Source organism: Octopus sinensis, linkage group LG2 (assembly GCF_006345805.1).
Source record: "Octopus sinensis linkage group LG2, ASM634580v1, whole genome shotgun sequence".
NCBI classification, from domain to species: Eukaryota; Metazoa; Mollusca; class Cephalopoda; order Octopoda; family Octopodidae; genus Octopus; species Octopus sinensis.
Window position 1 is genome coordinate 80,394,087 of NC_042998.1, and position 23,173 is coordinate 80,417,259.

General features: G+C 34.2%; 1 protein-coding gene across 5 annotated transcripts in view; it reads right to left on the reverse strand.

Moving 5' to 3' along the window:
• LOC115231083 (PRKC apoptosis WT1 regulator protein) overlaps positions 1–23,173 on the reverse strand; it is a 138,732-nt gene that overhangs the window by 54,173 nt on the left and 61,386 nt on the right. For 2 of the 5 annotated variants that reach the window (XM_029801184.2, XM_029801173.2), the window contains exons 2-3: positions 2,066–2,152; positions 401–523 (exon numbers count right to left, since the gene is read on the reverse strand). In XM_029801184.2, coding sequence (XP_029657044.1) covers positions 401–523; positions 2,066–2,152 — 210 coding nt within the window. The remainder of the gene's footprint in view (positions 1–400; positions 524–2,065; positions 2,153–23,173) is intronic. The other 3 variants (XM_029801178.2, XM_029801197.2, XM_029801191.2) reach the window with 3 other exon arrangements.

Here is a 23,173-nt window from a genome sequence, read left to right on the forward strand (position 1 = left end):
GAACTCCTTATCCACATACCCATGTTCTGTACCTATACTTATATATGTATTATAGCCTATGACGTGTGTGTTTTATGTGTGTACTTATACGATAATTATAAGCACTGATGTATGTTTATTTTGTATCAGTACACACACATGTATGTCTGTATTAATGAACTAAGATTGTTCCCTCAGGCCTTTATTGCATCACAATATTTCAAAGATCTTATCTCCAACCGCAATCCCACAGATGCAGAATAAATAAAATATTCTCATCTGATCAATGCATATTTCCAAAGCCATTACATATATATATATTTATATATATATATATTTCAACCAGTTTCAGACGAAGGCCATTCTTTATTATCATCCATTATATAAGAGACAAAACAAAGGAAGGCTTGGTGCAACTTACATCAGATGCCATAGTGGAATTCCGATTATCTGCATGAATTACCTCATTAAACGTGGTATTCCTTTTTGTCTCTAAGGCAATCTTGTCACCCTCATCTTCATCATCAAGTGAATCTCCAGTGCTCTAAAAGAGAATTTAAAAAATGAATAATAATAATAATAATAACAACAATAATAATAATAACAATGATAATAATAACAATGATAATAATAATAATAATAATAATATAATAATAATAACAACAATAATAATAATAACAATGATAATAATAACAATGATAATAATAATAATAATAATAATAATAATAATAATAATAATGGATTGATAAATAAAAAAATTTATATGCCAAATATAATTATCAAACATTTCATAAAGTGTATAAGCCATTTTTATTTTTTAATAATCATAATTAGAAATTAAAAAAGGCTCATGATTTAAAACATACTACTCTTAGTGTATTATAACCTTAAGCAAGGTATATTAACACTATGTGAGTTAGTGTGAACATGTAATGCATGAAGCATTAAAAATTTTTCACTAGAAATAAATATACAAAAAAGAGCTTTATCATTATTATCATTGTTTTAATATCTACTTTTCCAAGCCTACATAGGTCAGGCAAGAATACATCAAGTAGAGTTTTCTATAGTCAGATGCCCTTCCTGTTAGCAACCCGACCACTTGTTTCCAAGCGAGCTTACAATCTCCCAGTCTATCAAACAACAAACAGCCCAGATATGGTTATGCAGAGAACTGAAAACTATTTGACAATATATGAACAAACCTTTTGCTTACAAAGATTGTGCAACATGTCAAGAAGCCTGGACATGCTTTTGCAGTGAACTGCAAGCAAAGAACACTCCGTGAGGCCATTGTTTGCAACCAGTAAACATACATGAAGACAGGGGAAATAGGAACTCACATACCCACCCACACACACATGTATATTAATGGCTTTTTTTCTTCAGTTTTCAGTAAATATTGGAGTCAGCTCCAAATATGTTTCAATCTTATTCTCACCTCATCAGTGAAGCACAGATTTCACCATATCTGCTGAAGTAATGATGAAACACTCATTACATAAATGTACATGTGTTTATGTGGAGAAAAACTGAATTGTCTAAAAATTAATTCTTTAACATTTAAGCCAGTTATATCCCAGCCCATATATTCTACTTGTTTTATGTTCAAACTGGCCGGATCTGGCCTTTCACACCTAACCTACAATGTCATTCTAAAAATAAACAATCACATCATTGAAATCTCAAAGCTATCATTCAAAATAATGTGAATTAAATAAGTATTACATTTGAATAATCTGAACGCTAAAGAGTTATATGCTTCATAGCAGCAAGTTTATTGCCATGAGGTTAAGAATTTTGCTTTGGAACCCTGTGGTTCCAGACTTAATCCCTTGCATGCACTTTGGTCAAATGTCTTTTAGTTTAGCTTATGTCTGACCAATATCTGCTCTGTGAAATTTGCTAGGCCGACAATATGCAGAAGCCTGTTGTATATATATGTGTGTGTATGTGTTGCAACTGTACTTATGTCTGTGATGATGTTCACCAATATAAGCTGATGTACTGAGTTGCATTTCTTGTTCCTGTACGTTGAAAAACATAACTAAGCCATTCAGTAAATAGAAATCAATAAAGTAAGTACCAGGCTGAAACAAGTATTGGTGTTGATACGATTGACTAAAATCTCTGAAGGTTGTTCCCCAGCATGGCCAGAGTCCAATGACTGAAACTAGTAAAAAATAAAAAATAATAAAATAAACCAATTCAAAGATGTCTTTCATGTAAAAACAACAGATTGGGGTTAGTATTGTTAAGATATGTTCAAACTGACCGGATGTGACCCTTCACACCAACCCTTCAATATCACTCTAAAAATAAACTGTTACCTCATCAAGATCTCAAAGCTACAAAATAATGCATGATTAATTCAAAACAATGTGAATAAATAAGCATTACTTTTGACAGAATAATTTGAATGCCAAAGGGTTAATATAAAGAACATTAAAAGCCAAACTGGAACTAAATAAGCAGCAAGGGGGAAATGATGTTAACTGTACACATTTCACTTAGCTGAGTGCAGGCATTAATAGCTATCTATCACATCACAGGGGGACGAAGGTGCAAAATGTTTGAAATATTAATGAGAAACTGTAAGAGTCATAGCTAGATGTGACAACAGAATGCTGGGTTACCAGACCATGTGTTAATAGTCTATATCTCATTATCAATGCTGTGTCATTGATGAAAACACTTAAACTCTAAATGTCCTAGTCCACTGAGCTGTAAGTAGAAGTGCAGTTTACTTCTGTAAACAAAGGGATCACTGTTTCAGGTGGTCAGCTGGCAGAATTTTTAGCACATTCAGCAAAATATTTAGTGGCATTTCTTCTTACTATGCTCTGATTTCAAATTTTGCTTAGGTCAACTTTACTTTCATCCTTTCAGGGCCAATTAAATGAAGTACCAGACAAGTATTGGGGTCAATGTAATAGACTTGTCCCTCCCTGCTAAAACTGCTGGCCTTGCACCAAAATTTTGAAACAATTATATGGAAACTGTAGTCACCGCTATAAGAGTACTTGTAGTCACTACATCAACAATGTGACAACAGTCACCATCATACTCATGGTTTATCTTTAGCTGGCAGCTATGTGGTAGGGAAAAGTAAACATGTTATAGCTAGTAACTACGTGAGGGAAATATGTATATGATTAGTCTGCTCTGAATGACAAATATTTAGATTATGACCAAGATATTAACTCGACAAAGGCTTTCATTTAAATCAAAGTTAGCACTAATAATCAGCTTCTAATTTATAGTCTTTTTTGCTAACCTCCTATTTCTATTAATTCTGCAGTTAATTTTTGCTAAATTTTACTGTGGCTGAACCAATTATTCATTCTGATCTCAACCCAACTGAGAATGCTTCTGGCCCTATGATCAAAAATTAAGAATTTTAAAGAATTCATGTTTAAATTAAAATTTTGCAACATAATTTTAGGGGAAAAAATATCTAAGTTAAATATAGAAATATATGTAAAAGTTATAATGCAACAAAATTCTTAATTATTTTCCAAATTAGTATACGCATAGTATATTTCATTAGAGATATCATCATAAAAGGGTTTCTAATGCAAAAGTTAATTACTTTATGTAACACCAACAAATTTTTTAATGTTTTCAAAATTAATTGAAATGCACAGAGAGCATATTCATATGTTCACATAAAAGTTACAAATTAACCCTTGTTACCATATTTCTGTTGAAATATGGTAACTGCCTTTATATCAATTGATTTAGAAAATAATAAAGAATTTAGTAAAATAATTTTGTGATTATTAACCTAGTGTTTGAAGCAAATTAACATGGAATGTTAATAAAAAGCTCTAATTTAGATAACTTAAATCAGAAAGTTTATATCAGACAATCAAAGGTAGGCTCAGACAGGTTAGTTATCAAAAGGGTAAAACTTATAAATTGATCAGAATTTATTTAAGACTTCGGAGCAAATGTGCAATTTAAAACAGTAGCTGACTCAGAAAGGTATGCCATGACATGAAAACAATTAATTAGTTGGTCAGTTGTTAGGTTTGAAGTAGAAAACATCAGCAGACATTTTCTAATAGAGTTCATACATAAGTCTAACAACACCAAGCAAGTTAATCACACACATCAAGACAATTTGTTCCAGAAAACAAAAAAATGCACATATTAAGGTATGTATTATTTCAGATGGTAAACTAAAACTATAGTAAACATTTTCTATACAATACCATTCAATGGAATTTTTTTGTTATTGTATTTCTATATATACAATAGAAAGTTTCTACAAAATAAACAAAAAACATGTAAATGGTGAAGAGGAGAAAAATATTTAATAAAAGATGATAAAATCATAATTTAAATGTTGTTTAAAGATATTTTTTTTTAAATTATCCAAATATTATCAATTCAAAAATAATTTCTGTATTACAAGAAGAATGGCAAACAATATTTGTGTTCAGTTTTAAATCCATGTAAAACCATTGTTTTCTAAGTGTGAGAACTTTTTAAAAATAATTTATTGTGAAGGTTTGAAATGAGCAATTTTGAATGAATAAAAAGATCAGATGATTGTATTAATAAAAAATATAATGCAACAGTAAAACTACTAGAGTAGTTTTAATATGATTTATATGCTTTTGACGTCATAAGCATTTAGGAACTTTGAGAATGTGAAATAATTCTTCTTTGGAATGATGAATCTCAAAGCGTATAAAATTAGTGTGAAAATATTGGGTTAAAAAAATGTTTACAAGAGATATAGGTTCTATGGGTAGCTTCAACCTTTTTTATACAAAGAGTTTTTAACCCATAATTTACACACTAATATCTATAGCTTTATCTTCTTCAAGAATCACCATGCTCAATATATATATATATATATAAAACCATCATTTTAGGTGCAGGTGTGGCAAGGAACTTGCTTCCCAACCGCATGGTTCCAGGCTCAGTCCCACTGTACAATACCTTGGGCAAGTGTCTTCTACTACAGCCTCAGGTAGCTCAAAGCCCTGTAAGTGGACTTGGTTGATGAAAACTGAAAGAAGCTTGTCATATATATGTGTGTGTGTGTATGTGTGTATGTGTGTGTGCGTGTCTTTGTGTCTGTTTGTCCCCCATCACTGCTTGGCACCCAGTGTTCGTGTGTTTACGTCCCCATAACTTAGTGCTTCAGCAAAAGAGACCAATAGAATTAGTAGGCTTTAAAATAAGTACTGAGAGTCAATTTGCTCAACTAAAACCTTTCAAGGTGGTGCTCCAGCATGGCCACAATCAAATGACTGAAACAAGTAAGAGAATAAAGGAATTTAACATCCACTTTCCCATGCTTTCACAGATATGGGATTTAATGAGGCAGATTTTCTGCAGACTGATGCCCTTCTTGTCACCAACCCTCACCCCTTTCCAAACAAGGTATTATTTCCCCATGGCCAGATATATTTTCAGAGAAGATTGGAATCATTCCAGTAACTACTGTGCAACATGAAAACAAAGGAACCACAAACCCACCCACTCACACACACACACACACACACACACACACACAGAGGCTTCTTTCAGTGTCTGCCAACCAAATCTAATATCAAAGCCTTGATGGGCCTGGGCTTGGGCAAAACACACTATATATAAGCATAAAAGTGTGTGTGCATGCGCATAGTTAAAATATTCCCTTTGCAATCAAGAGATCCCAAGTTTAATCCCACTGTGCGACATCTTAAAAAAATGTCTTCTAACAGAGTTTCCAGTTGATCTAAGCTTTGTGAGAAAAACAGTAAATGGAAACTATGCAGAAGACTGTCATATGAACTATACTTGTAATTTAAATGCCTACTTGAGGATAATTTTAAAAGCACATGTATTTGTGGGATACTCAACTGCTTAAAGTGCTAATACAACAAATAGGTTGTTCAGTTGATCAAACAACTGGAATAGTGATTCATGAAACTAAAGGGAGATGCATCTACTTATTACAGTATGTTTCTTGAGGGTAAATATATAAACAATGTTACAACCATATGTTTAATAAACATATTTTTAACCCCACTGTGGAAAATGACACCTTATTAAACCAGAGAGTCCCTCAGTAGCCAGGCTGAAAGATCAGATAAATTTGTTCTGCTTTCATCTAAGCCTCATTGGTATACACTTATTTTCTCATAGTCAATGAGGAAATTTGATACTCCATACAGAAAATATAAACAAGCTCAGGGCAGATTTCATCATATTTACATATCAGAGTAAAGTTGGCCATGTGCAATAATTAAATGGGACACTGTAACAGCACACTTCAGATTTTATCTTAAATATGCCATGTTATTACTGTATTTAATATATATCATCACTATTTTAACACCCACTTTTCCATACTTGCATGGGTTGGACAGAATTTGATAAGCCAAACCTCATCTGTTTTCAAGTAAGGTAATGTCTGCCAATGACCAGACATGTTTTCATGGAAAATTGGAAACGAAGGCAATGACACACTTTTACAACTCCTATATAACATGATGTGAAGACAAGGAGACACCAATTCACACATGCGCGCACACACACACACACACACAGATAAAATAGATAGATACACAACTGGCTCCTTTCAGTTTCTGTCTACCAAATCCACTCACAAGGATTTGGTCAGCCTAGGGCTAGAGTAGAACTTGCACAAGGTGCCATACAGTGGGACTAAACCTGAAACCATGTGATTGGGAAGCAAGCTTCTTAACCACGCAAGAATGATAGTAAAAACGGAAACTATAAATACATTAAATTATTCAGTAAATTGTTTCAGCAGTTATATGACATTATTACCTTGATAACCACTATCGGAAAGTACAATCTTAAATAAAGTTATGCATAAAAAAAAAAGTAAAACTGTGTGATTTTGTAGACTTCATTTCACCCATATATGCATATTTGATGTTGAGCACCTGCTAATACTTTGCATGTATCACACCTTCATGTTGTTGATTTCATCTTGTGTTTGTTTTTGTCTTTTTATTTACTATATATATATATTTGTAAACTTGCATATTTTATTTGTGCATTGCATTGTTAAGTTACATCATGTCACATTACTAAATAAACAGGCTACCATAAAGTCTGATAAACACATCAACTCTTATCGCATCAACTTGCAGTGCACGGCAGTGTCATCTCTTAAGAAACACCTTAAATAAAGTTGTATGGAAGACTAGTAGTTTGCCCATGCCACAATACATGAAGTTTCAGCTGGGTCCCTAAGTAAATCTTAGAGAGTATTATAGCTTTCTACACATAGCTAACACACAACTAAAACCTTCTTATATACTACAAATGCTATGTCACATAATCTCTGATATCTCTCATGGTAATCCCACATCATCATCATCATCATCATTTTAATGTCCACTTTTCCATGCTTGCAAGGGTTGGACTGAGATTATTGAGGCAGATTTTCTATGGTTGGATGCCCTTCCTGTTGGCAACTATTATTTGTTTCCAAGAAAGGTAATATTTCCTCATAGCCATACAGGTTTTTTCTGAATATTGGAAACAAATGACATTCATTAATGACAATCACACAATCTCAAGACAAGGAGACACAAACACACACACACACACACACACACACACATACATACATTCATGAGGGCTTCTTTCAGGTCCTGTCAACTAATTCCATTCACAAAGCTTTGGTCAGCCTGGGGCTACAGTAGAAAACACTCAAGTTTCCACATACTGGGACTGAACCTGAAACCATGTAGTTAGGAAGTAAACTTCTTAACCACACAACCACAACTGCATGTATCAGGTCATTAAGAATAAAATGGTCTGATTTTTTTATGCACCAAGTTTGACAGTTGTTAACTATGTTTTATCCTGACAATTCTTTGTTTTACAACATTGAAGAGTTACATCATCACTTTTCAAAATGCAATTCACGGTGTCTGGTTATATTGTGAGTTTTCTCTTGTAAATTAATTTTTGTGAACCTATGGATAGATCAAAAATTCATGTTGTTTATGAATATGAGTTCCATTGTGGAACCAATGCATCCTAAACAGCTTGAAACATCAATGAACTGTTTGGTGAAGATATGACAAATAACGCACTGTACATCGATGGTTTGAGAAGTTCCTGTCTGGTGACTTTACTCTTGAAAATCAGCCCCAAAGTAGACCTGAGAACAAGGTGGATAATGATGAGCTGTAAACGGTAAAAGCAGATACATCTCAAACTACACGTGAGTTAGCAGAAGCTAATGGTGTCGTCCACTACAGCTTCATGGGACCTGGTAAGTCAATTACAGTGGATGTATACATCAACCAATTGGATGAAATGATGAGTGAAATTGCAATTAAACAACCAAGATTGGTCAATAGAGACAGGTCAATTCTCTTGCAAGACAATGCTTGACCACATGTTGCACAAAGAACGCTACTCAAGTGACAGAAGCTGAGCTCAAGTGACAGAAAATGAGCTCAAGTGACAGAAACTGAGCTCAAGTGACAGAAACAGAAGTACTTTGTCATCCACCATAAACACCAGACCTTGCACCAACTGATTATCACAATTTCCAGGCATTAGACAACTTTTTGCAAAGAAAAGACTTCAAATCTGAAGATGCAAAAACAGCCTTTCATGATTCCATCACCTCTTGCTCTCCAGAATTCTTAGCTGCCAACATAAATAAGCTATTGATAAAATGGCAAAATTGTGTTGATAATTTAGGTGCATACTTTGATTAACTGCATTGCATTTTGTTGAGATAAAGTTAAAGAAACTTTCAGTTCAAATTCGGACATTTCATTCTTAATGACCTGATATATAACAATTTTAAACAGTTTACCTAAGATTAAGTTTCCTCTTTAGATGCCTCTCTCCCCACCAATATTTCAGTTTCCATTATTTAGTAAGTCTCTACAAAGCTCAAAGAGAATCCACATTAAAGTTCTGTTAACATATTTGCTGTTTCATAAGTATTCAAGATGACATTCCAAATAAAGCCATTCAACTGATTGGCAAAGATTCTATCACCAACATGCTTCGACCACTTATTCACAGACCTATTGTTCCCCAACCCATCTCTTCTGCTGCTGCTGCTACTGCTACTACTACTACTACAGCTTCTGCTCCTCTTGATTAGCTAACAGTGTATCCGGTGCACTTGTTTCTTTTACTCCCTACATCACTCTATTGTGCCTAACTTCTTAGTTCTCACACTAAATTCTTTACTGAAACTTCACAAAATAGTTATGCTTTTGAATTTTTGTTTCCGTAATTGTACCTTCACTAAATTTCCTTACAACTTCCTACCTGCCTGGGGTAAGGAAATTACTAAGATCAACTGTTATGTATAGAGACTACAAGTACTTCATTGGCCTTCATAGGGAAAGGCTTACATCTCTAGAAATGATATTAAAACCAATGACCCATGAAGTTGTGCCAAGGCCATGTGTGTGCTTTTAAGGCATCTAAAGAATTTGTGGGGGTGTGTGTGTGTGTGTGTAGGGGTGGATTAGATATGTGTGTTAATAAACTTGTCAGTTATCCAGTCTTTACTCGACATAGGAGGTAAAAGTGAATACAATATTCATCATTAATTTTATTGCCAATTGAAGCTAAGATTTGGTATATAAAAACCATGGGAGAAAAAGAAGAAACAGATGTCGACCCTGCATGCTAGGAAAGTCATGACTTTGAATAAAAGCTGATAGCAGATACACTTTAGTTTCAACCAATAGCACCTCTTATGTCAGTGGCATAATAAAATGAACTAAGCTCATAAAGAAAATAGATTTTGATTGGTAATAGGAAAAGATCCACCTGTAAAAACAATAGAAATAAATAGAAGGTAAGTTTACTCTATGTATGGGTGTATCAGATGATGAAGAGTCGACAGACTTATTCAACACACACTAGCCTAGAAAGACAAATATAAAACAATGATGATGCTACACACACACACAGTTCTTTTGTCAGCTGAAATTATTACAGGAATGACTCAATAGCCTACAGCTCCCGAGTCACGCCTCATTCCAAACCACTTATTAAACTAATTTACATATTGACATTTCTTTACAAATGTAAATCCAAAACAGACCTACCACACACACACACACACATATGCACACACATGTATCTTTATATGTGACAAATGAAATCAAAGCCATTAGAAGGTTGGATAGAATGCATTGCAATATTTATGCCAGATCTCTGTACTCTACATTAAAAATTCACTGAGGTTACCTTTGCCTTTCATCTTTTCCAGTATTATTTGGAGGAGTATAAAAAAATTGATAAAATATTTTGTGTATTATAGAAGTATTACCAATATACTGACCATAAATTTTAACAACAAAAATCATATCTGAAATCCCCACAAGGGTCATATGGACCCCAGTTGAGAACCACTAAGCTAGATCAAAGGTGGGAGACCCAAGAGTGTTAGTATCGTTATCTAATATGGTGTACACAACAGAAACAGTATCAAATAATATAACCATCTATTTATCATAATATTTAAACCTTTAGCATTCAGATTACTTTGTCAAGTGTAATGCTTATTTATTCATGTCGCTTTGAAATTTCAATGGCATGAGTGTTTATTTTTAGAACAATATTGTAGGGTAAATGTGAGAGGCCAGATCTGATCATATTTGAACAGAAAACAGGTGGAATATTTTGGATATGGCTGGTTTAAATGCTAATGGAATGTATGCCATCCACAGGCAAGTTACTATGGTATTCACCTTGAGATAACATCTCTTATGTGTGTGTATGTACACACACACATGCTGTATTTCAAAACAGAATGTATATCAGAGGCAGACAAAACTCATCCTGGCAGTAACTAGTGAGGACATCAGGTGCATCTCAGCGTTTTTGGACCTTGTCAATGATGTCTATTTGTAGCCAGCCACATGCACAGAGGAGATCTGTTGCCTCTAATATAGCAAACGGTGAATAATTCATCCACTGGTATTGCAAACATCTACCCAACTAAGCACCTAAAACAATTAACAAAAGTATGGTTTTGTGCTACAAAGCTAGCCTCCAGTTGTTGTAGGGTGTGTGATATATGAGAGAGTGAGAGAGAAAGAGAGAGAAATTTGTATCCACATTTCATGCTTGTATGGATGGCTTAATTCATTTGTTAGACTAACTGCATTTAAGGCTGAGAGCCCTTTCTGTCACAAACCACTCAACTATAGAGTAGGAGTGGAATCTGTATTTTTGTTCAGTCAGGCAGCTTATAACCATGTCATATGATAAAGGAAAGCAGCATGACAGCTTAACCTCACAGTCACTGTTTAATTTTTTTTTGTAGCTCTGTTCTTCCAATACAACTTTTGTCTATTGTTTTTGAAGTTTGAATAAATTTCAACTCTTTTCGGACATTTGATGATGGAGCAAATACCAAGTAAAAAAATAAGCAGAATATAGTATTTTCCATATTTGCTACTCTTAGTTTTCACTGAAGGTTTCAAAACTGCAAAGTCATTTCAGACATGTACACAAATGGTTTACATGCTCCAAGGAAGAGGAAATCAACTTCACAAACTCTCTACACTCATGCCAACCTGCTCAGTTCAATACTGATCAATTGAACCATCTTCTAAGAGCATCTGTGCTATTCCACTAGGAAATTTGCTCAACAGATTGGATGCTGCATATATATATATATATATATATATATATATATATATGTGTGTGTGTGTGTGTGTGTGTACACACATTTATACACATGTAAATACACACATGTATAATATATGAAGGAGAGGGAGACAAACATATATGTAAATAGAAGCACACATTCACACACGTGCTATTATGACTATATGTAATATATAACAGGTTGTAGAGTTCCTTCCCAAATGAAGACAGTCAAAGTAGAAAGTGCTACAACTATTACAACCACCATATAACTATCATTACTGCTGCTACTACAATCTCTGTATTTCATTTATATTTTATTGACTGTGTCAACATCATTGACTCTCGACAGAAATTAATATAATAGCACTCATTAATAATTAATTAACACCAGTCTATATTTCACTGAAGCTGTTATAACATGCAGCTTATAACTGATATAAACTCACAAACAAGTCTGTATGGACACTCAAACTGTTAGAATTAGCAGCCAAATCTCCCTCAAATCACATTCCATTGCTTTAAAAAAAATAGAACTTTGAACAATCTTGGATATATTGTCTAAACTTGAGATGAGATTGTCATAGGTGGTACCCTTAGAAAAGAGGTTTGTTTGATCAAACAAACCAAAAACAGAGCCTCTGCAAAGCCACTCAACCAGCTAGAAATACCTGCCAAATCTCTGACTCACACTGTCTTAATAAAAGGGAAGGACACATTAGATAATATACTCACAGATAATCATAAAATGACTGGGTGGTCTACTCAATGAAGGTTTGGCATGACGTTAAAAACAACAATAAGAACAAGAGATGGACAGAAACTGAAAGAGCCTGCAGGACCAATAACCCCCACCAAAGAATTGGATCAGCTACAATATGGGATTGTGTCTTAAAACATAAAACCTCAATCCTTGAGAACCCAGTGATTATAATATTGATTCTTTGCATTGGCATGTAGCCACAAATTTGTGAGGAATAGCGTAACAAATTGAATCAATTCCAGTTCATTGATTGAACTCAGGATTGTCATCTATAACCAGATCTGAATCATCATCATCATCATCATTTAATGTCAACTTTTCCATGCTCACAAGGATGGGTCAGATGGAATTTGTTGAGGTAGATTTTCTATGGTCAGATGCTCTTCCTGTTGCAAACCCTCACTTGTTTCCAAGTAAAGTAACATTTTCCCCATGGTCAAACAATATATTTTTCACAGAAGACCAGAAATTAACCTTGCTTGTATGATGATGATGATGCTCATTTACAATTACCATGTGATGTTGAGACAAGGGTACACAATTATGATGATGCCGATATCACACACACACACAACAGGCTTCTTTCAGTTTCTGTCAATCAAGTCCTTTCACAAGGCTTTGAACGATTCAATGCTATAATGGAAGACACTTGCCGAAGTTGATGTGCTGTGGGACTGAACTCAAGACCACATGGTTGGGAAGTAAACTTCTTAATTACACAGCCATGCCTATGCCTGTAGAATTTTAAAACATTAAACTAAATACTATAATAAGACATTTATTTTGTTTGACTCTCTACCATTTCTACCATACATTGCTGCCTAAAAGCACCAATGAAGCCACTGAGGAGAGACATGCCATATAAACATGCTATCATTTATCAGTTTCCATAGCATTTTGTCTAATACTTTAACTGCTTCTATCCACCTACCACTCTCTAGGTAGTGTTTATAACACAGATATAAGCAGCAGTTGTTGCTGACTATCACTACCACTCATACTTGGATGGATAAAGATACTAACATTTAAACCAATATTGATTTTCTTTTTACCAAGTGCAAGGTTAGTTCTAGAAAGGGGAAGCTATAGCTGATTGACTCATCTTGTATATTACTGATCCTTATTTTACTGATAACCCCCACCAAAGCTGGATTTGAACTTAGAACATAGAGCAATAAAGATATCATAAAGGATTAACTTTTAGTATTACAAACTGTTTAATCAATTTCTGCCAGCTCATATTCTCTGAATTGATTTTTTTTTTTCAAAAATTGCCTCACATCCATTTTTTTTAATGTTTATATGGCTAGAGCATATTTTTATTGGAGCAAATGCATGTTCACATTTTTTAAGCCCTCTTGATGTCTGATACTAAAACCCATACTATGAAAAGAAGCTTTATACAGCAGACTATTAATAATATGCTACAATTAGAACAATCTGGAAGCTGCAATTAGAATAATCTCTATGGATGGTATTACAAACTTTCAAAAGCCAACTGTGCAAATACAATGGTTGTTTTAAAATATATTCTTATATATAATTTATCTTTATAATGTGTTACATAATTTTCTTTGAAACTCTGCACAACCAGATGATTTATCCTAGACATTCACTGACATATAAAGTCTAGAAGCAAACAAGATTCAGCTACATTGAAACCATAATCTTTCAGTTGTTAGACTTACATGAAACCAGACAAAACAGACTTCTACTTAACCCAGGCCAACCAAACCCTTGTAAGTGGATTCAGTTGATGAAAACTGAAAGAAGCTAATTGTGTGTGTGTGTGTGTGTGCGTATGTATGTGATTGTGTATGAGCATGGATGTGAATGCGTCTGTCTGTTTGTCTTGATATCATATGATAGTTGTAACAGTTACTGTCATACAAGTGGTGTCCATTTCTAATCTCTTAGGAAAGCATACAGGCGTAGCAGTGGCTTTGTGGTAAGTATCTTGTTTACCAACCACATGGTTCTGGGTTTAGTCCCACTGCATGGCACCTTGGGCAAGTGTCTTCTACTATAGCCTCGGGCTGACCAAAGCCTTGTGAGTGGATTTGGTAGATGGAAACTGAAAGAAGCCCGTCATATATATGTGTGTGTGTGTGTGTATATATATACATATATATATATGTGTGTGTATATGTTTCTGTGTCTGTGTTTGTTCCCCCAACATCGCTTGACAACCGATACTGATGTGTTTACATCCCTGTAATTTAGCGGTTCAGTGGAAGAGACTGATAAAATAAGTACTAGGCTTACAAAGAATAAGTCCTGGGGGCGATTTGCTCAACTAAAAGGCGGTGCTCCAGCATGGCCACAATCAAATGACTGAAACAAGTAAAAGAGACTATGGGAAAATATTTACTTTACTTGGAAACAGGAGACAGTTCAAACAAGAAGGGCATCAAGCTGTAGAAAATTTGCCTCAACAAATATGTTACCAACAGTGACATCCTTGAACAGGCAGAAGCTGCTAGCATGAAGATAAAGTTACAAGTGCACAAGGTAGGACACATTTTCAGGATAGAGGATCATTGCCTGCCTGAGACTGTGCTGAATGGCAAACTCTCTACTGGCCACTATGACAGAGGTGTACCAAAGAAATAGTATATGGATATTCTAAAGAAATCTCTTAGCGTTTGTCACATTGATCCTTGATAGCCTCCAATTCTGAGGCTTGGCAACACACCATCCACCCATCTGTTTCCTTCGAGAATGCAGGTAGGGTTACCTCTGAAGACAAAAGATTCAGGAAGATCTTTTCTATTGAACATTTTTAGATATTTTGAAAGATGAAGTAGACAACAGTAAAGAAAGGAACGGCTGTTAAAAGGTAATGAGGGAGTAGCAGGGAAGTGGTTGGGAATCATGTAGCAGATTATTTGGGACTCAGGGTAGGATGAGATGGAAATTGAAAAAGACACCGAGTTCTACTAGCTTTAAAATGTGAATACTACTGCTGCTGCTGATAATGATGACAGTGATAATGAAGTTGTTTAGCCCCATTGAGCCTTGACAGCAGATCCCTGATCAAAAATGTTTCATGGGAATGATAATGATGTATTCCAAATCAGTTCTGATAGAGGAGACCTATGATCAAATGCATTCATGTTTAAGTCATCCTAACATTTTTAACATTTAGTATACTTTGGATAACATTATCTAACATGGTGGGTGTAATTTGAAAGAGATTTAGCTGCTATTTTTGGCAGGTTGAATGGCCACATAAAGGTTTGCTTAACCCTTTAGCATTTAAACTGGCCATATCCAGCCAAAATATTCTACCTGTTTTATGTTCAAATTAGTTAGATTCTAGCCTCTCATACTTACACTTTAATGTTATTCCAAAAATAAGCAATCACATCACCAAAATCTCAGAGCAAGAAGGTAATGCATGATTAATTTAAAACAAAATGAATATATAAGTATTACATTTGACAAAATATTGTGAATGCTAAGGACCTATATCTAGCAGGTGCCATAATCATCATCATCCTGTATCTATGTTTCTATGTAGGAGGATGGGGCTGGTCATGTATGTTTGGAGTATATAGGAAACCCTTACTATATATATGGAAACCTTTATTATTCCAGATACAAGTTCCACATATAATCCAGGAAGTCTGATTACAGTTACTTTGCTCCGCCTAATGATTTCAACAGTCTGTAGTATTTATTTTTCAGCTTACAAAGTAGCTAGATAAAATATAAGACAACAATTAGAAGTAGTCTCATTTGAAATAAGTAAAATGGCATTCAAAATTAAATACAGTAAAAATAACAAATTCATGTAAGACAATCAATTCAACAGGCTTTATAATTCTGTAAAGACAGAAACTTAAGGAAGACTAACTCAGTCTATAATACACTAGCCATATTCACCTACTGAGTCAATACTTTTAATATCAAAGCCTCAAGACTGCTTCTAGTTGTTTTCATACAAATAGTCATCGTTATCAGTGTAACATCTACTTCTCCATTCTTGCAGCCGTCAGATGGAATTAGTTGAGGCAGAGTTTCTACAGCTGGATACTCTTCCTGTCAACAGTCCTCACCTGTTTCCAAGCAGGGTAAGATTTCCCCCATGGTCAGACAGGTTTTCAATGGAAGACTGGAAACAAACAAAATTGCTTGCATGACAGAGATGACTGTTTAAAGGTACATACAAACACTAAGACATTACAAATTTTTATAAATGAATAACATCATAGTCATTTAACATCTGTTTTCTATGCTGCCATGGGTTGGACGATTTGACATAGAGCTGGCCAGCCAGGGAGCTGACCAGACACCAATTGTCAGTTGTGGCATGGTTTCTACAGCTGGATGCCTTTCCTAATGCCAACCACTTTACAGAGTGTGCTGGGTGCTTTTACATGCCAATGGCACAATTACATTTACATAATTGAAATACTGGTTGCAAATTTTGGTACAAGGCCAGTAATTTTTACTACACCGACTCCAGTGTTCAACTGTTATTTATTTTATCGACCCCAAAAGGCAAAGTCAACCTCAGCAGAATTTGAATTCAGAATGTAAAGAAGGATGGAATACTGTTAAGCATATTGCTGAGCCTACTTATGAACCTGTCAGTTTGCCACCTTAAATAATTCAAACATTAAAGCTTATGGTAAACTTAATGAGATGACATAGCAGGAAGATGGTTGGTTGAATAGGTAATGTAACCTCAGTGATTTATTTAATATACAAAACACATGATTTATAGGTCAGTAGTTCAAATCCGCAGCTAGTGTTTTGTTATTTTGTAAACAGGATGGATGTATAAAAGATAATGTTATATGGTCCTAGTTAATCTTGCTGCAGGGATTAGCAGTGTAAATGACAAACAATATCCTAATCAGCCATCGTTGACCTAATAAAACAAAGACAGACAGGCAGAGAGAAATGGAGATGGCAGAGAGGAGAGGAGAAAGAGAAAGAGGGAAAGGGAAAAAGGAAAGTGAGAAGAGAGAAAGATACAATACTAATCAGGCTACTAGAAACAATGAAGTGTCTTCCCTAAACATACAGTGTAACATGTCCAACTAAATGCAACCTTCCAATTTATAGGGCAAATTACACAATGTAATCCATAGGAAGGACAGAGCTGAAGATGAATATATAAGAAGTTACGGTGAGGTAGAGAGAGTACTCAATCACAATATGAAAGAATATTGAAGAAATATTTCGTTTTTGCATTTGATTTGCAAGATTCTTGCTGTGAGCCCATGTGTTGAAATGTATTTTATTGTATCTTGGGAGGGTCATTATGCCATTAATAAACACAAACACTGGTTCTATTTCACTTACCTTTTACCCTATATCTTTGACTTTTTTCAGTTATTTGACTACAGCCAGTCTGGGGCTCTGCCTTTGAAGAGTTTTAGTCAAATAAATTGACTCTAAGACATTGTTTTAAGCCTAGAACTTATTCTATTGGTTTCTTTCCTGAACCACAAAGTTACAGGGATGTAATCACACCAACATTGGTTGCCAAGTGGCGGTGGGGGACAAAAACAGAGACCCAAAGATACACACACACATATACACATACATATATAGTAGTTTCCATCTACAAAACCTACTCACAAGGCTTTAGTTGGCCTGAGGCTATAGTAGAAGACACTTGCCCAAGGTTCTACTACACAGCCACGCCTGTGCCTTCTTTGTTTTTATTTATCAGTTTGTCAAGTATTTAACCAATTAACTAATTGATTGTCTGATTAAATGTTTAGTCAATCATAATCAACTAACTGATTAGTTAAATAGTTAACCTATTAACAAATGAATAAGTGAAATAGAACCAGTGTGTGTATTTATTAATGGCATAATGACCTTCCCAAGACACAACAAAAAATTGGTCAAATGTTACTGTCAAAACCTCAGTAAAATGTAAGCATAACAGATCAGACATAATGGTCTAAGATGAAGAAAAATTGCACACAGTAGTGGAAATGAGTTGCATCAGATGATGTTAAAGATAAGTAAAAAAAAAACATCTATGCTCAACTAAGGGAAATCTGCTGATACTCTGTCAGAATTATAGCTTTAGATTTATAGCTGTGAATATTGAGACATTTGAATATATAACTAACAGCTATGACATGAAATCTTGAGAATCTAAGCATCACAAAACCAGAAGCAGGTGGCTAATTAGGAAATCACATTGCAATCCATTAACTGAACTGTGAAAATATGTAAAACATTCCAGAAGTTTCACATGTAATGTATGTGTACACACACGCAAACATACATACCATAGAAAGAATGTATATGTACACATACATAAGTCAAACCATACATATCTACACATGCAATGACATTGATGCTTACGAATATACATATGTGTGAGCAGATACATACATGATGATTGAAGTCCATTAAAAATTCTTATTGGCCACCTAAGATATTTAATCAAGAACACCCTCAGAGGATCAACTGAATATTACAAGATGGACATGCAAGTGTGAGGAACAAGCAAATTGAAGTGCATTATGCATTGTAGACCACTAATGTGCCACCAATTGCACAAAGCAAACAACATGCTGATGCATAAAGAGTTATGCAGTCCAAATGTGCATGCACCAGTGAATAGGACCAGGAGTGTGAAAGAACAACCCAGGTGGACACACGAGGTACACCTACAATGGCACCCATACTCTAAATATATTGGAGTACCTTTTCAAGACCCAGTAATGAGCATGTCTACAGCTTGTAAATGATTAACAAACTAATACCTAAGTTCACAATCAACAACTGTATTGGTTGTTATAAACAAAACCAGTCTAGATATATCAGTATATGATATAATAATGATATTTCCTCATCTCAGAAATTCAGGCATTATTTATCAAAAAATGCATGTTTTGAAAATAGACTAGAATGATAAATGATTTGCCGGTAGCAACATATTTCTTCAAATTCTTTGAATATTTTCTTTCTGCTATTTGAAAAGGGAAATCTTTCCTGAAATATTCTAGAATCATTGAACAGCCTATGGAAAGTAATACAATATCTTTTCTCTTTGTTTTCATTTATTGACATCACCTTACATATTTCTTTTAACTCCTCACCTATATTGCTCAAAAGCTTTTTCAAGTATTTATCTCATTTATACATTTTGAAGTGCTTCAAGCAAATTACAATATTCTTTTAGATATTTTAGTATTATTTTATATATCTATATCTTTTGGAGCATAATGAAAATTTTAAAAGATATTCATGATCTCTGAATTCTATTTGCAAATTATCAAGATCTGTAATTGTTCAACAAACCACTAAAATATATAAAGGCTTGGTTATCTTTCAAACTTTTACCATATACTGTTATTTTAAGATTTATATGAGATTTTCACGACAGGGCTGATAAAAAATGACAGCTTTATCAAGATTTATGATACGGTCTAATATGTCAAATGCCAATAAAATTTTATCCACAAGAGTTTGAAGATAGTTTTCATTGTCTGTGATAATATTAGTCATTGGTCTCTTATCAGAGACACAAAAGTGTGAAATTTAGAATTAAACCCTCTGGGATTGAATAACTTACCAGTTGTGCTGTAGTGTATATAAACATTTTCAAAGCAGCTATTGAAAATGATTGAAAAAAGCTATTGTGAAGTCTATGGCAAATATTATAGTAGTTATATCACCCTATTATATCTCCGTCACTGACTGAAAATATATCTGAGCATTCCCCACTAATTACAACATGCACTAATTATATCATGTCAAAAGAATTGATTCGGGAAATCATGATGCATAACGAATAGTTCTCAAGTTGGTTGTGTTGATAAATTTACAAATATCAATTCTTTTGACATGATATAATTAGTGCATGTTGTAATTAGTGGGGAATGTTTTGACTTGGTTTCTACAGCTGGATGCCCTTCCTGATGCTAACCACTTTTACAGAGTGTACTAGGTACTTTTTATCAGTGCGTTTCATGTGGCACCAGCACCCAAGTATGAAACAATTAAACTCCAATGGTTTACTGATGCCACAAATATACACAGAACCGAATTTCATTGTTCAACACATTCTTTGAAAATAAAGAGATTCACAAGGAAACCCAAACTGAGTGCACCCAGGTTCCAGGAATTGCACATGATTGGTTAGAAGGAAAGATTTTGAATAATAATGGGTTTCTTGGTTTTAAGAGGATGAGTATAATCCTGCAAGAACTAAACTGAAGTTCAAATTCAAAGTAAGACTTAAAATTAGAAAGAATTTTCAATGCTTAAGAAGGTTTGATGTTGCGGGGTTAAAAGAAATCTGTCAGGTATTAATTCTTTGAAAGATATTACGAAGTGGGATGTCTTAAGAAGAAAAAAAAAGAAATTTACCAAGTTTCAAAAGAAGTATTGGTGTTTACAAAGTCCAAAAGCAAGGACAGGTTTAACAATAGTAATAAATATATACAAAGCTTTATTATCCTTGTAAAAGATCTGCATAAACAAATTTATCAAAATGAAAATTTAGACATAAATTATAATTATATAAAACTATATAGATTATTTAAAATTTTAATTATTTAGATTTATATGAAAATTTGAGTCAAAGATTCAGAAAGAAACCATAAACAAGAAGAAGAGGTGGGTTGTATGTGCCTATGATCTTTAATAAATGTATGCCAAAAGAGATGCTAAGTAGCTTCAGATACATATGCATGCATGCACACACACACACATCTATCTAAATTCCACTTAAAGAGCCTTGTTTCTGCACTGGAAACTAGCACTTTCTCTTGGAAAGAAACTTGAAAAATAAGATTAGAAGAACAAATAAATGCATGTATGTGTGTGTACACACACACACACGTACACATATATGCAAGGACACACACACACGTACACATATATGCAAGGACACACACGCATACATAAACTTATGGAAAATGATAGATTCAGCCTTAAGTAGGTTCTATGAATATTTAATGCAACAAGTCCTAGGAGTGTGATGTTCTACGGCAATACAATATCTATTTCTCTTCATCTTTAGACTTCAAAAGGTATTGATTCATATGTGTAAAAGAGATAAACATGTAATGTATATGGATGTGAAGTACTGACTAAATATTATTTAGCTGTAGGTCAGCCCTGGGCCAACAGACATGTGATCAAAGGTATTCCAGCCATGACCATTCCATTTTTATGGGTATCTAGCACTATATTAATCAATGCATCAATATTTGTTTAAAACAATGAGGTTTGCTTTGAGGGATAGTTGTTGGTGGTTATAAACATATAATGTCTATGGAAGCAATTTGGCTCAGTTATAAACACATAATATATATATATAAGTGATAAGTGCTCAATAAGTTTCAACAAGTACAAGAGACAATTCAGAACAATTTGTTTTTTTATGAGATGATATGTCCACCGACACTTAACTGTCAATTTATATGCAGATGGCATCTCTGAGAACATTAACTTTACATATGTTTTGTTTTTCTAAATATATAAAACTTGTAACAAATATGTCAATGTTCTTTTTCTTTTTTGCTCATTTTACTTATAATATATATATATATATTACTAATTAATAAATATTTTGAAGTCCATCAAAAGGTCAGTGACATATTTAGTAAGCTATATTAGTTTAAATTGCATCATTTCCCTAAGTAACTTCAGTCACTAAATTATTGTTTATTACTAGTCTGTCAGTAATGTTATTTCACACTAAATAATTGACACCTTTTTAATATATTTTGTTATAAAAATGTTAAAAACACAACCCTCTTATTGTTCATTTATTTATACATTTAAATGTTAACCTTAACCCTTTTGTAGCCATTTTTCTAAGAATGTGTTGCCTTTGTTTTAATTTTCAACATAATTTTAAAAAATAAAATAAAATTAGGTACAACATAGTTACAGGTAATGGGGCTGAGTGGTTAAGATGCTCACTTCACAACCACATGGTTTTTAGAGTGTTCCATTGTACAGTACCTTGGGCAAGCATCTACTACTATAGACCCAGGTAAACCAACAGTTAATACCTTGTGTGTTATTTTGGTAAACAAAAACTGTGAGAAAGCCTGTTGCATGTGTGTGTACATGTGTATATAGCATGATCATCAACATCATCTAACATCCATTTTCCATGCTGATATGGGTTGGATGGTTTGACAGGAGCTGCCTGGGCTTTATGTTTGTTTTCACATGGTTTCTACAGCTGGATGCCATTCCTAATGCCAACTACTTCACAGAGTGTACTGGGTGCATTTGCACAGCACCAGCATGGGGTGGGGTTAAGTGACACTGACACAGGTGCTTTTTATGTGGCACCAGCAGAGGTACTTTTTATGCGGCACTAGCACTTATGGGCTTGCAAGATTAGGATCACTCAGCTGAAGACAGATGCAGGGGACATACCTGTCTCTAAGCAGTGATGTGTATAAATACAATGTCGTTACCAGTTCAAATATGCTTGGGGTATATTTGAACCTGTAAGAAAGCCATTCACACTGTTTTGTCATGGAAACACTTTCCCGTTGTAGACAAATGATGTAAATACACAAAAAAACAGCTTGCAGCGCCACCTACCCAGACTGTGAAATGCAAGCGTTTTGGAGCAGTTATTTCCTCTTCAGTCACAGAAACCAGTCAGGATGCACTGCGAGCTGATAAGAGACATTGTCTCTCTTACAATATTCCTGTCATCATACAGTGACTGGTAGCACTAATCAGCAGCTCACTGCAAACAAATTACGGGGTAGCGGCACTAAGCGGTGATGTGCATAAATACAAGGTTATCACCAGTTCAAATATGCTCGGGACATATTTGAACCTGTAAGAAAG